At 46.5% G+C, this 13,712-nt stretch overlaps 1 protein-coding gene across 3 annotated transcripts in view; it reads right to left on the reverse strand.

The window, feature by feature from the left end:
- Window positions 1–13,712, reverse strand: part of SLC16A3 (solute carrier family 16 member 3) — a 36,437-nt gene that overhangs the window by 19,912 nt on the left and 2,813 nt on the right. Inside the window, exon 1 of one of the 3 annotated variants that reach the window (XM_084647182.1) lies at window positions 5,449–5,660. The exons of the other annotated variants lie outside the window; for them this stretch is intronic. Coding sequence (XP_084503308.1) covers window positions 5,449–5,653 — 205 coding nt within the window. The 5' untranslated portion in view covers window positions 5,654–5,660. Of the gene's footprint in view, window positions 1–5,448; window positions 5,661–13,712 lie in introns of those variants that run through there. 3 annotated transcript variants of the gene reach the window in all.

Consider the following 13,712-nt stretch of genomic DNA (forward strand, 5'->3'; position numbering starts at 1 on the left):
AAATACTTACCTGTGTTCCAAGAGTCAGTTTCCATATGGATCAGGAGGTTAGCAGGCAGAACCCAAGGGCATTACTACCACCTAGAGCAGGGGTGTGGGAACTGCTGGCTCACTGCTTCTTTTCATCTAGCCTGCAGCAAGTCTCTGCACTGTGGGCTGGACACCCTGAGCCTCGGCACTGCCCTGCAGGGTTGGAGCCACGAGCACCAGCTCATCCCTGCGGCCCCTAGGTGGAGGGGCGATCAGGGAAGCACCGCGCACTGCCCCCAGCACTGGCTCTGCAGCTCCAATTGGCTGGGATCTGTGGCCAATGGGAGCTGCCAGGCCCCTCTGCCTAGAGGCCGGATATGCCGGCCATTTCAGGGAGCAGAGCTGAGCAGGGCAGGCAGGGAGCCTGCCTTAGCCCTGTTGCACTGCCAACCAGGAGCCACTCAAGGGAAGTGCCTCCCAGCTGGAGCCTACACCCCACACTCCCTCCAGCACCCAGCCCTGAGCCCCCTCCTGCACCCAGGCTCCTACCCAGAGACTGCACCCCAAACCTCCCCCTGCACCGCAACCCCATCCCATCCCCAGAGCCCACACCCCCTACTGGAGTCACACCCCCTCCTACACCCCAATTCCCTGCCCCAGCCCTGAGCCCACTTCTGCATCCTAAACCCCTCATCCCCAGCCCCACCCCAGAGCCTGCACCACCAGCCAGAGCCTCCTGCACCCCAATCCCCTACCCCAGCCCTGAGCCAGCTTGTGCACCCCAAGCCTCTTGGCCTCAGCCCAGAGCCCCCTCCTGCACCCATTTCTGGCCCCACCCCAGAGCCTGTGTTAAGTCCCCAGCCCACCCACCCCCGAGGTGGTATGTGGGCCCCCAACTGATTTTTGCTGTGGGTCAATGGCCTCTGAGCTAGAGGGACAAATAGGTAAGTAGCCCCCAAAAGATGGGACACCAAAACATGATTTACTCCTTGTGATGGGTGACTAATGATAAAGTAGGATGTGAGAACCAATGAATGGAAAGAGCACTGGGGCAGCATAGATTGGGAATCATTAATCAAAATGATGAGACTCACTGAATTGTGCTTGGTGTCTAACCTCCTTGCAAGCACCTTGTTCCCTCAAAGACATATATAGAGAAACATGGAATTCACCAGATGGCAAACACACCAGACTGATCACATTTGCATCAGCTCAAGATACAGTTCATCTGTCCAGGATGCAAGAGCATTTCAAGCAATGACATCAGAAAAACAAAACAAAACAACCAAACAATTTTTCCATTGCCAAACTGAAATTAAAACGGAGAAAGATCAACTTTAAACAGAAAGTAGCAAAGAAAATCAACAGTACAGAACTGAAAGTAAGAATACTGCATGAAATTTCAACTTGAACTAAGGCAGTGGTCACCAACCAGTTGATTGCAATCAGCTGATCGATTCTAGAGGATCTCCCAGCTGATCGCAATCTCTAGCAGTGCAGCATGGCTGCAGCTAAGACAGGCTCCCTGTGTGCCCTGGCCCCACGCCCTCCCGGGCACAGCCCTGTGGTGGTGGTGGGAGGAAAAACAGGGAGGGGTCTCCCTCTGAGCACTGCTCCTGCCTGCAAGCACCACCCCCAAAGCTCCCATTGGCTGGGAACAGGGAGCTGTGGTCAATGGGAGCTGTGGGGTTGGTGCTTGCAGAGGGGCAGCGTGTGGAGCCACGTGGCCCCCCTCTGTCCCCAGGGGCCACAGGGGTGCATTGGCCCCTTCTGGGAGCAGCATGGGGCCGGGATAGGCAGGGAGCCTGCCTTGGCAGTGCAGCGCTGCACTGCCAACTAGGAGCTGCCAGAGGTAAATACTGCCCAGTGGGAGGCCATATCCCAGCCCCCAGCCCTCCCAGAGCCAGCATCCCATATCTCCTCCTGCACCCCAAGCCGCAGCCCTGATCCCCTCCCAGAGCTTGCACCCTAAGCCCCTGCCCCAGGCTCAGCCCAGAGCCCACACCCCCTCCTGAACTCCAACCCCAGCCCAGTGAAAGTGAATGAGGGTGGGGGACAGCAGGGCGGGGCTTTGGGGAAGGGGAGAGGTAGATCCTGGGTTGCCCTTAAATTCAAAAAGTGATTTTGAGCATAAAAAGGTTGGAGACCATTGAGCTAGCTTATCAAGAATTACTCTAAAAGCATCCTTCAATAGATTATTAATTTGATTAACCTCAGAAACACGTGCCCAATATCCGTTACAAGTGGTTCCTTTCCTTGACATTTCCCAAAGCATCACAAGTTTAGAGTTAAAAGGACACAATCTATTATTTAACACCACACTAACTCACTGCAGAAAACTTCAGCTGACCCTAGTGTGGAGTTGGTAAGCTGAAAGTTCAGAGTAAAAACAGAATGGAAAATAAAGTACAAGCCTCGCAGGATAATGACATTAATTTATCCCAAATAAAACCCTCTTTAATGTTGTTTAGCCAGCACCTGTGGCTAACCCAGATAAGATTCTGAGATGTTTAGCCAAGAAATCATGAGTGTTTAATATAAAATATTAATATTTACCAACACTGAAGAAAAATGGGACATGCTCAGAGATGGTGATTCAAGCAGCAGCCATCACAGATATGAAAATAGACAAAGCAAGAATTGGATAAACCAAGAGATGTGGTATCTCCTAGAAGAAAAGCACTGAAGGGAAAAGTCCCAAACTCCTTTTACTTTTTCCCATATTTAGTTGAAGTACAAGAAAGCAAACAAAGCAGTGAAAAACACAATGAAAAATAAATGGAGATACGTTGAAGACCTAGCTCAGGGGTGGGGTATGGAAATTGTATGGTGGGCCATGAATGCTCACAAAATTGGGGGTAGGGATGTGGAGGGGGGTGAGGGCTCTGGCTGGGGGTATGGGATCCAGGGTGTGGCCAGAAACGAGGAGTTCAGCATGTGGGAGGGTTGGGGTGCAGGGGGTGAGGGCTCTGGGGTGGGGCCAGGGATGAGGGGTTTGGGGTGCAGGAGGGTGCTCCAGGCTGGGACTGAGGGGCTCGGAGGGGGATCAGGGCTGGGCAGGGGTTTGGGATACAGGGGAGGGGTGTGAGGGCTTTGGGCTGGGATCAATGGGTTCAGAGGGCAGGAGAGTGATCAGAGCAGTGGCAGGGGATTGGGGGGTGCTGGGGGCTCAGGGGTGCAGGCTCCAGGCAGCGCTTACTGCAAGCAGCTCCCCACTCCAGCCCTTAGGCACAGCTGCAACCCCTGCAGCTCCCATTGACCAGGAACCATGGCCAATGGAAGCGCCTGCAGATGGGGCAGCGCACAGAGCCACCTGGCCATGCCTCCATGTACTACATAAGAGCCGGGGGGGGGGCGGGGGGCGGTTTCACGCTGGCTGCTTCCTGGGAGCCGTGCGGAGCAGAGCAAGCCCCCAACCCTGCTCCCCGGCTGGAGTGGGGCAAACCCCCGACCCCGCTCCCCGGCTGGAACTAAGGGCTGGATTAAATGGTTTGACGGGCTGGATGTGGCCTGCAGGCTGTAGTTTGCCCACTCCTGACCTAGCAGCTGAAGGTGAAACGGCTGCTATGATAGGAAACCACAGAGTTGTTTACCAATTGACTAAAGCCCTGTGTGGAAATTTCAAAACATGAAATGAGCCAATGAAAAAAATAAAGATGGAAAAATGCTTACAACTGAAGTAGAACAGAACAACAGGATGCGTGGAACATTTCAAATAAGTCCTCAGACAAGCCCTACCTCACCATCAGAGTTCAGTTAAACAGGCAAACCTGATCAACTTGACATTAACATTGGTCCAACATATATGCCAGGCAGGAGTCAAAAACATGAAACAAAGTGTTGGGAAATGAATGATAAAAATCACAGCAGCAATGCTAAAAGCACTGGACACTAACACCCTAACAAAATTGGCAAAGCTGTTCAAGAAAGTTTAGGAAAAAAAGAGACCCCTTGTGGCCAGTGAAAACATGGGATAATTGTCAGAATACCCAAAAACAGTAATCCTAATGACTGTAGAAACTGGAGAGGAGTCTGTGTTGTAGGGAAAGTTTTCTGTAGTGTGGTACTACACGGGATGAAAAAGGCAGTGGATACAAAGCTGGGGAAGATCAGATTTTCATGTTAAGGACATCATAGAAGGATGTCTAGAATGGCAGGCTCCCCTTATCAATTTAATTGATTTTCAAAGGCATTTGACAATCTGTATAGGCATGCATTGTGGAATATTCTGCAGTCTGATGAAGTTCCAGCTAAAGTCATCAACATAATCAACCTATGTATACGCAAAAAGAAAAGGAGTACTTGTGGCACCTTAGAGACTAACCAATTTATTTGAGCATGAGCTTTCGTGAGCTACATGCATCCGATGAAGTGAGCTGTAGCTCACGAAAGCTCATGCTCAAATAAATTGGTTAGTCTCTAAGGTGCCACAAGTACTCCTTTTCTTTTTGCGAATACAGACTAACACGGCTGTTACTCTGAAACCTATGTATAGTGACACAAAGTCTGCTGTAAAAGTGAACAACCAGTGTGGTTCAATTGGACACAGTGTGAAACATAGCTGCATTCTATCTCTCCTGTTGGTTGGCATTGCCATAGACTGGCTGATGAAGAAATGTATTAGCAACACAAACACTGGCATAGCATGGGTAGATAGCAAAGTCTAGGCATACTAAACATTTGCCAAATATATCATTCCATTCAGTAACACCCCCAAAAAGCTACAAAGCCAGTCACCTTGGCAAAAAGAAGCAGGCCAAAGCAGGGCTCAAAATTAGTTATGCCAAAACAAACATCCTTGAAACCTAGATGTCAAGCAGTAACATCATACTGGAAGGCAAAAACTTGAAGGAAGTAGAACAGTTCATTTATCTGGGTAGCACCATAATAGCCAACAGATCTCAAGAAAGAAGTCACATCAAAGTTAAGAAAGGCATCCATAGCATTCACTACACTCAACAACATATGGAAATCAAATATATACAGTACCAAAACAAAACTGAGAATTTTTAATTTAAATATAATCTCAGTGCTAACATGTGGCTGAGAGTTGGAAATCTATTAAAAAGTTAGAAAATGAGAGGCTTTTGAAAATATTGCCTTTGAAAGACTCTAGGTATTGGATTGAGAGACTTTACCAGCAAAGAGACCCAAGAAGTTACCAAGTTAGAGCTTTCTAACCCTTAAGAAAGCTCCTTATAAGGGGGGGCAGAACAGCTGCTCTCAAGACCATGAAGCAGCTGCTAATGACAGACAGATGGAAGAGACTTGTTACTGCCCTGTGTGCCAACATTGACACAAGAAGGCTGTACTAAAAATAAATAAATAAAATAATAAAATACAGGCCAGGTCCTGGAAATAGTTTTATTTCCCTGCTTGCCTGGCTGTTGAGCCAGTGAAACAGACAGCAACTTGACTGAGCTAAGGTACTACTCGCAACCAGGCCTGTCACATGTTACCACCCAGCCCTTCCCTTACCCACTGAAGGCCTCCTGTCTTCAGGTCTTCTGCATGTAAAATCAGATCCAGGGAGTGCCAGAGAAGATTCAATCAAGCAGTGCTGCAGGTGGTGATCTGACATGTGAGCCACCTGTAAGCAGCTACAGACCCATCCTGGACCACTATATGCACTTCTCCTCACCTCCCCTTTATCAAAGGCAAACATCAGATTATGGCAGAACATTTAAGGAGGAGAGGAAGGGACGATCAGATCTTCAAATGGAAAATAAAGGACACTTATGACATGGTAAGAGAGAGCAGTGAAGGGAACAGATTGTGTGCGATTATCATGGAGGACAGGTCCATCAGTGGCTATTAGCCAGGATGGGCAGAGATGGTGTCCCTAGCTTGTTTGCCCAAAGATGGGAATGGGTGATAGGGGATGGATCACTTGATGATTTACCTGTTCATTCCCTCAGAAGCACCTGGCATTGGCCACTGTCGGAAGATAGGATATTGAGCTAGATGGACCTTTGGTCTGACCCATGCACAAGAACGGCCATACTGGATCAGGGAGGTGGGTGTAGCAGGGTGTGATGAAGTGAAGAAACAGTCCACCAGCAGGCACAGCTTAAGGACAGCCTTTGGGCCTAGCTAGCCCCGCCCCATTATATCTGCAGCCAATGTCAGGCCTGGGGTGGGGTAAAAAAGGAGAGAGTATGGCCCAGTTCAGAGCTGACTGGTGAAGAGGCAGGAGCTAGCTACTGCCCCATCTGATCAGAAGGGCCACTCGCTTGACAGCCACAAGGGAGCATATTCTGTCTACCAGCAAAGGGATGCTGCGAAGGAGACCTAGGAGTCTTTGGGGTGTGATCATCCAGTTGCCAGAGACATTGTGGGGTTTGGCTTCACCAAACTTATAGTTGGCATGTCTGAAGGAGCCTGGGACAGTGTCAGGGTGTCACCCAACATCCATGAGAGGGCACCATTGGAGGCAAGCCACAACAGTAAACTGGACAATGGGGTCACACCCCAAACTGAAAGGACTCTGGTAGGAAGTAGTCCAGGGCAGTGGACTTAGACTCCATGCTTAGAATGCCCCGTTCAGGGGTCAACTCACCCAGGGACCTGGTGGAATGAGAGGGCCTGGGTCTCCCTACCCCCACTGTCTGAAAAACTGAGGCACCTTGACCAAGGAAACAAGTGGCTGGAAGTCAGGTGCACAAACCACTAGGCTGCCTGGCCCTCCAAGCACTGTTACACATGGCTTTGGCAATAGGGGAAGAGGTGGAAGGAGAAGTCTCAAGTACTCTCTCATAAGCTGAGCTATCCCCACCTCACCTTCTCTCCATTCGGAAGGAAGCTGAACAATTTACAGTAAAAAGCAGGGTAGAAGAAAATAATCCTTATCACTCAATTCCTTTTACCTTCTTCTCCCAGTATCAGCCCCTTTCTTCTCTGGATGCCCAACATCTTTAGAAAAGAAAAACCTCCTATGCTCCCATCTTGTCTCTGATCTCCACACTCTCCTAGATTTTTTATTTGTATTTTTGATCCTGTTACTACTTTTTCCCCCACCATACTTCCCTCTGTTCATCGCTCCCCTCCTTTTTCCTCTTCCAACCCTAAACTGATCTTCCCCTCGCTCTGTCAGACTCATTTTTATTTTTTTTTAAATTCGCTGTCAGTCCTTTGTCTCCCCCTCATGCTCTCTCAACAGAGGCTCCCTGATGCCTTGGCCCTGCTCTAATCGAGTGTTCACTGCTGATGCAGGGACAGCAGCTTCCAGAGGATGGAGGAGATGTGACTGAGCAAGGCTCACTGTTCCCAGAACGATGTCTGTATGTAGATCTAACTTTGCTGGGTGGAGATGGCTAGCTCAAGCAAAAGTCTGGCTTGATGTGGGAAGAGCAGAGATAGGGCAATCCTGATGGGCAGCCCCTTGAGATACACATGTTCCCAGCAAATATGCTATTCATTTTTCTGGCCTAACCAGCCAGCACCAGTGGCTCCTTCCAGTCTGCCTGGGTTACAAAAAACAGGGCAGAACAATGGATTTTTCTGAAGTCTGTAGGGACAGATCACTGAAAGCAGGAGAAGTCCTCATTTTCGGGGACACAGCCATCCTACTATTTAGGAGACAAAAGGAAGCCTTTAGAGAGGTAGCGGTGTTAGGCAGCGAGCTACAGGAAGAAAGGGAGATTCATGAAGAATGGGGAGAGGTGTCAACAAGGAGCAAATAAGGAACAGAAAACAAGCACAGGAGTTCTGAGAAAGAACAGTACAGAAACGAAGAACAGGAAAAGAGGAAACAGTAAGAGGAAACCCAAAGCACGTGCGCCTGCAGCGGGAGGCCACGGAGCCTGTAAGGTGGCTGAGAATGGGCGGAAGCAGCGACGTGCAGTTTCTCCCACCGCGGAGGAGTGGAAAAGGGCCCAGTTTTCATTCGCGGAAGCGAGAGGCCCGGCTGCCTTCCCGCGTGCGCCCCACGAAACCATCTCCGCCGCCAGTTCACGCCGCAGCGCCCCGGCTTCCCCGGCCGCCCCCGGGATCCGCTGCCGCCCCAGCAGCTTGGCGCAGGGGGCAGAGCGCTGCTGCGGGGCTCGGCTGGGGGAGGCTCCACGTCGGGCTCAGGGCAGCCCTCGGGAGGCGACGCTCGCTAATGCGCTCAGCAGAGGCGCAGCTGACACTCGAGCGCCCGGCCGCACTGAGACGTGGAGGACGTGACTCAGGCAGACGGGAGCTACCGTAATTACCAGATACGCCCTTGCCATACAAACCAGACTCCTAGAATGACCGGGGGATTCACGCTCTCACCACACCGCCCAAAGCTAATGTAGTTACCAGAGAATAGCTCTCTCTGCCTCCATTATTCACCCCCGTGTTACCTCAACACACCCTGGATCTGCCTGTTAAAAAGAATACCAGCCTCTCTTTCCAGTCACCGTCAGCACAAGGAACCAACTTTCTAATATTCATATGTGCAACACTAATGGCAAATTAGTACCTATGGGTTAATTAAGATATGTAATTCTTTGTGTATAAACAAAGCAACTGTGAAAGGAATCCACATACAAACAGCAATCAGTAGCTATTACATTTGCTTTATTCTAGATAGGATCTTGATTGTTTACAATCCATGCTGTACTGCATGCTTAGTATAGAAAGTCGCTGCTCTACCAATGGGCTGAAATGGAGCATTCCAGGAAGTAGATTTTTCAGCCACGGAAGAAATTAGATTTACAGTAGCTCTATCAAAGTAATAGGGACTCATCATATGGATTGATGGGATACCTCCAGATCTCATTAACATTATACAACTTGTATAAAGAGAACAGCAAAGAATTAGGGGTGCTGGAACAATTTGTATAGCAGGGGTGCTGAGGGTCATTGAACCACACTGGAAACCACTTCAAGCCAAGGGGTGCAGCAGCACCCCCTGTGCAAACAATCACATTTACAACTGACAGCTCCAGAAACTCTGCTCATTTTCTAACAGACAGGGCCCCTCAATCAATCCTCCTCTTGTGTGGTGATCTAGCCTTTGCAGAGCAGGCCAAACCAGGTTCACTATCTTATTCAGAAAAGGAGGACTTGTGGCACCTTAGAGACTAACAAATAGGTGCCACAAGTTTTTAGGTTTCAGAGTAGCAGCCATGTTAGTCTGTATTTGCAAAAAGAAAAGGAGGACTTGTGGCACCTTAGAGACTATTTGGCCTGGTCTACATAGGCTGGCTAACCATGTGTGTGCACTTACAAAAAGGAGCAGTCTTTGAAAATAGGCTAGTTTTCTATTATAGATTTTCATAGCTGCTGAAGACCCACAACTTGAACTGAAATCAAGAGAGCTGCAAATACCCAGAACTTCTAAAAATCAGGCCCTTAGGTTCCATAGGGAAACAGCAAAGTCAATGTACTCTTCCCCCCCACCCCCCGCAAAAAAGTGTCAAAGTATATAGCACTAGAGATCAAAATAAAACAGCAATTTTTTTAAAAATTGCTCTAATGATGGATTCACACACAGATCTGTGAGACAGACTGATATTAAGCCATTGCTAATTCTCCATATTAAATATGAATTGATGTTAGAAGTCTAAAAACTAGGAGCAGTGAGCCTCATCTCTGTAAACTTAGAGAAAGCAGATAAAGACAGAAAGCGGTCTACTAGATTAAATACCTTCCATCAGGGACAGTGTGTGTTAGAAAGGAGATTTACTAGTCTCACCCAAAACGTCTTTTCAACAATAGTCACAACACAGTGTTAAGATCTCAATGGCCACTGGTTCCCTTGTCTAGTTCTTCCACTGTTGCTAGCACCAGAGGAGCAGCACTGGTGGTAGCCATGGCAGTGACATTTTAAGGGAAAAAAAAAATCTAGTACAGACAAGAACTAAACTAACTGATAGATTGAGGATGAAACATCCTCTACCAGCAGGTTACTCAAAAATTGTCCATTACAGGGGTTCAAGCACCTTTCTCTGAAGTAGCTACATCCGATGAAGTGAGCTGTAGCTCATGAAAGCTTATGCTCAAATAAATTGGTTAGTCTCTAAGGTGCCACAAGTACTCAACTCCTTTTCTTTCCGGCTGTAGTCAGAGATTTTTTAGGGGGGGGGGGGAAGAGAAACCAACCATCAGACTAACTAGGCTTATGTCCATCTCCAAGGAAAGCTGGTCTGATCCAGCCCACCAATTCCTATATGCATATGTGTTATGTTTACACTAAATTTCACCTGTTAAAGAATTGCATGCCAGACTCCTTGTTGCTTTAGTAATATTATCCATGTTTAATCATATATAAAAATAACCAAAAGGGAGAATGGGAAGGTTTTATATTCTTCCACTCTCCAAATTATGTCTGCCCTGTTTCCTTAGAAACCAGTGCAGGAATAAATACAATGGAACATTAGCTGATTATTCACAATAATATGCAGGATGCTGTCGGTGTGTAAGAAGTGTTGGCTTACTGTATCCAAAAGGAGAAGCTTTGTAATATAAAAGATTTTTAAAGCAGAGCAGTTTTACGATTTGCAAGTCAACCTGACATCTTTTATTGCCTGCGTAGCAGTATCCCATGGTGCAGGGATTAGGGCACAGATTTTTAAAGGTATTTAGGTATTGGGCCACTCAGCGTTCCAAGGCTTAAGTGATTTAGGAGCCTAAGCCTCAGTTCCCAGTGGGTACCAAAAGGAAAGCGGATCTTTTATGAGTAGCATTAGAGTAGCACTGAGAGTAGTACCAGTTGAGCTCAGGACCCCATTGTGTTTCTTGGTGCTATACAAATGCAAAGGAAAGATGGGCCAAACCTGACAGTTAGGAGACCCAAGTTTAGTATATTAAAGATTGGAAGTTGCTTAATAGTATGGTGATGGGAGGCATATAATCCCTAGGTTGATAGAAGAGATGGTACCTATCCTGAAGATCTTAACCTAAATGGACAACAGAAAAATGTATTATCCCCAGTTTACAGATGGGGAATGGAAACAGAGATACTGACTTCTCCAAAATCACATGGGAAATTATGACCCCTATTAATGATCTGGAGGATGGTGTGGACTGCACCCTCAGCAAGTTTGCAGATGACACTAACTGGGAGGAGAGGTAGATACGCTGGAGGGTAGGGATAGGATACAGAGGGCCCTAGACAAACTGGAGGATTGGGCCAAAAGAAATGATGAGGTTCAACAAGGACAAGTGCAGAGTCCTGCACTTAGGACGGAAGAATCCCATGCACTGCTACAAACTAGGGACCAAATGGCTAGGCAGCACTTCTGCAGAAAAGGACCTAGGGGTTACAGTGGATGAGAAGCTGGATATGAGTCAACAGTGTGCCCTTGTTGCCAAGAAGGCCAATGGCATTTTGCGATGTATAAGTAGGGGCATTGCCAGCAGATCGAGGGATGTGATCATTCCCCTCTATTCGGCATTGGCGAGGCCTCATCTGGAGTACTGTGTCCAGTTTTGGGCCCCACACTACAAGAAGGATGTGGAAAAATTGGAAAATATCCAGCAGAGGGCAACAAAAATTATTAGGGGACTAGAACATATGATTTATGAGGAGAGGCTGAGGGAACTGGGATTGTTTAGTCTGTGGAAGAGAAGAATGAGGGGGGATTTGATAGCTGCTTTCAACTACCTGAAAGGGGGTTCCAAAGAGGATGGATCTAGACTGTTCTCAGTGGTAGCAGATGACAGAACAAGGAGTAATGGTCTCAAGTTGCAGTGGGGGAGGTTTAGGTTGGATATTAGGAAAAATATTTTCACTAGGAGGGTGGTGAAGCACTGGAATAGGCTACCTAGGGAGGTGGTGGAATCTCCTTCCTTAGAAGTTTTTAAGGTCAGGCTTGACAAAGCCCTGGCTGGGATGATTTAGTTGGGGATTGGTCCTGCTTTGAGCAGGAGGTTGGACTAGATGACCTCCTGAGGTCCCTTCCAACCCTGATATTCTATGATTCTATAGAGATCAATTAATTTTCATTAGACGTCCCTCTTTAAAGCAACCCTCCTCCTACTGACACTTTTCAAGTCTATGGAGTCCTCCCTGCAACACAGCATGAATCTACCTCTATTCAGACACTTTGCTGAATTAGTTTTATTGTAATCGAGATGTGAAATTAAAAATTCATGACTTACTCCAATAGTTTCCCAGAATTATCCAGATCCAAACTCTAATCTGTTCAGTCTGTAAAGTGGTCTTCTCACTCACACAAATCATCATCCTCAAAGGCCACCACTGATGTCCCATCCACAAACCCCTTCTAACTACCTCTAAAACTTTGTCACTCCCCCATGTCCACTTGAGCCTTTTTTGTGCCAATTCTGGCTTCCTTTCTGCCATGAGAGGTGAATTCTTCACTTCTGTTCTTTGAAACAGTTTTCCAGTTTCTATCATTCCCCTTCTGTCTCTTAACATCCCCCAATCTGATAAAACCCCAGGCACAAATTCTATGCTGTCTAGCTGTTCATCATGTCCCACATCAGCCCATTTCCTGTCTCTATTTACCTTCACACCATCTTATTGGGACACTTCCACTGATAACTACAGTAATATATACTGAGATACTCATCTGAACAATACATTACTAAACTGTATTGAAACCCACCCTATGGATGCTGCTCCTTTTGAAGATAGGCAGTGCTGATCATTACATCATCTGGGATACTAATGGGAATTACAGGAAGTACTCCTTTCTAGACATGGAGCATGTTACCACCAAATATGTGCAGCCTACGCTCCTCCAGAAACAAAACTAACTGGAGACCCAAATATAAATCTGGCTCAATACACTCAAGTGTTGATGTAGATTTCTTTATATCAACAGAGCTAGAAAAGCATGTGTCAATTATTTTCTTTAACAAACATTTATAGTTCAAGAACACCCATAAATCCAACTATCACTCCATGAACCCTTAAAGTGTAATTCTGTAAACAAGATGTCATGGATCTCTTAGCTTACTGACATTCACTAATTTGTCAAATGTGCTTAATGTACAAATAAGCAGATTTTCCCCCTAATGCCTGTGTTTTTACATCATACCCACCACCATTGTATCTAAATGCCTTACTTCTCAGCATCACAAACTCACCTTGGGAACTGATAGTCAATCCATGCCCTTTTTGTCTTTGTACATAATCAGCTGAAGGCTAACTTATTAAAGACACCTGCATAGCCCCACTGAAATGCCATTGCTTTCAGTATGTTTGCAAAGGTAGAAATTACTGGACCTGTAACTAGAGTGCAGTACATAACTGTGCTGATGGTACATGAGAAGGACTAGGAGTCCATGTCTTACAGCTATCCTGACTCTGCAGTGCTCCTAAGAGTAATAAATAGTATACAAAATTGTCAAACTTCTTCATAGCAGGGACTGCCTTTATCCTGTGTTTTATGAAGCACCAAAAAAAATAAAATAAAAATAAAAAAATATCAGTGCCAAATAATAAATACTAATAAAGGCTCAAATCCTGCAAACACTAATGCACATTTGATTACTCATTCTGAAGATCATGGGACTACCCAGGTATACAGAGTTGTTCACATGCATAAGTGCTTGTAGGATCAAAAGCAGATATGACTGAATATACAGGAAGAGGTCTGTTGAGTAAGATGGTGTCATTTTACACAGTCACTTTTCAGCATAGAAGTAGAACTCTAGTTTACAGTGTCACAATTTAAAGTCTGTGAATTTATGCCTCAAAAATGTACACTTCATTCACAATTTAAGAATGCATACAACTGATGTGAATCATTGTCCTAAAATTACTACTTCCAACTTAATTACTACACAAATATATTGTACTA

This window comes from Lepidochelys olivacea (genome assembly GCF_965140295.1).
Source record: "Lepidochelys olivacea isolate rLepOli2 genome assembly, chromosome: 14".
Lineage (NCBI taxonomy): Eukaryota > Metazoa > Chordata > Testudines > Cheloniidae > Lepidochelys > Lepidochelys olivacea.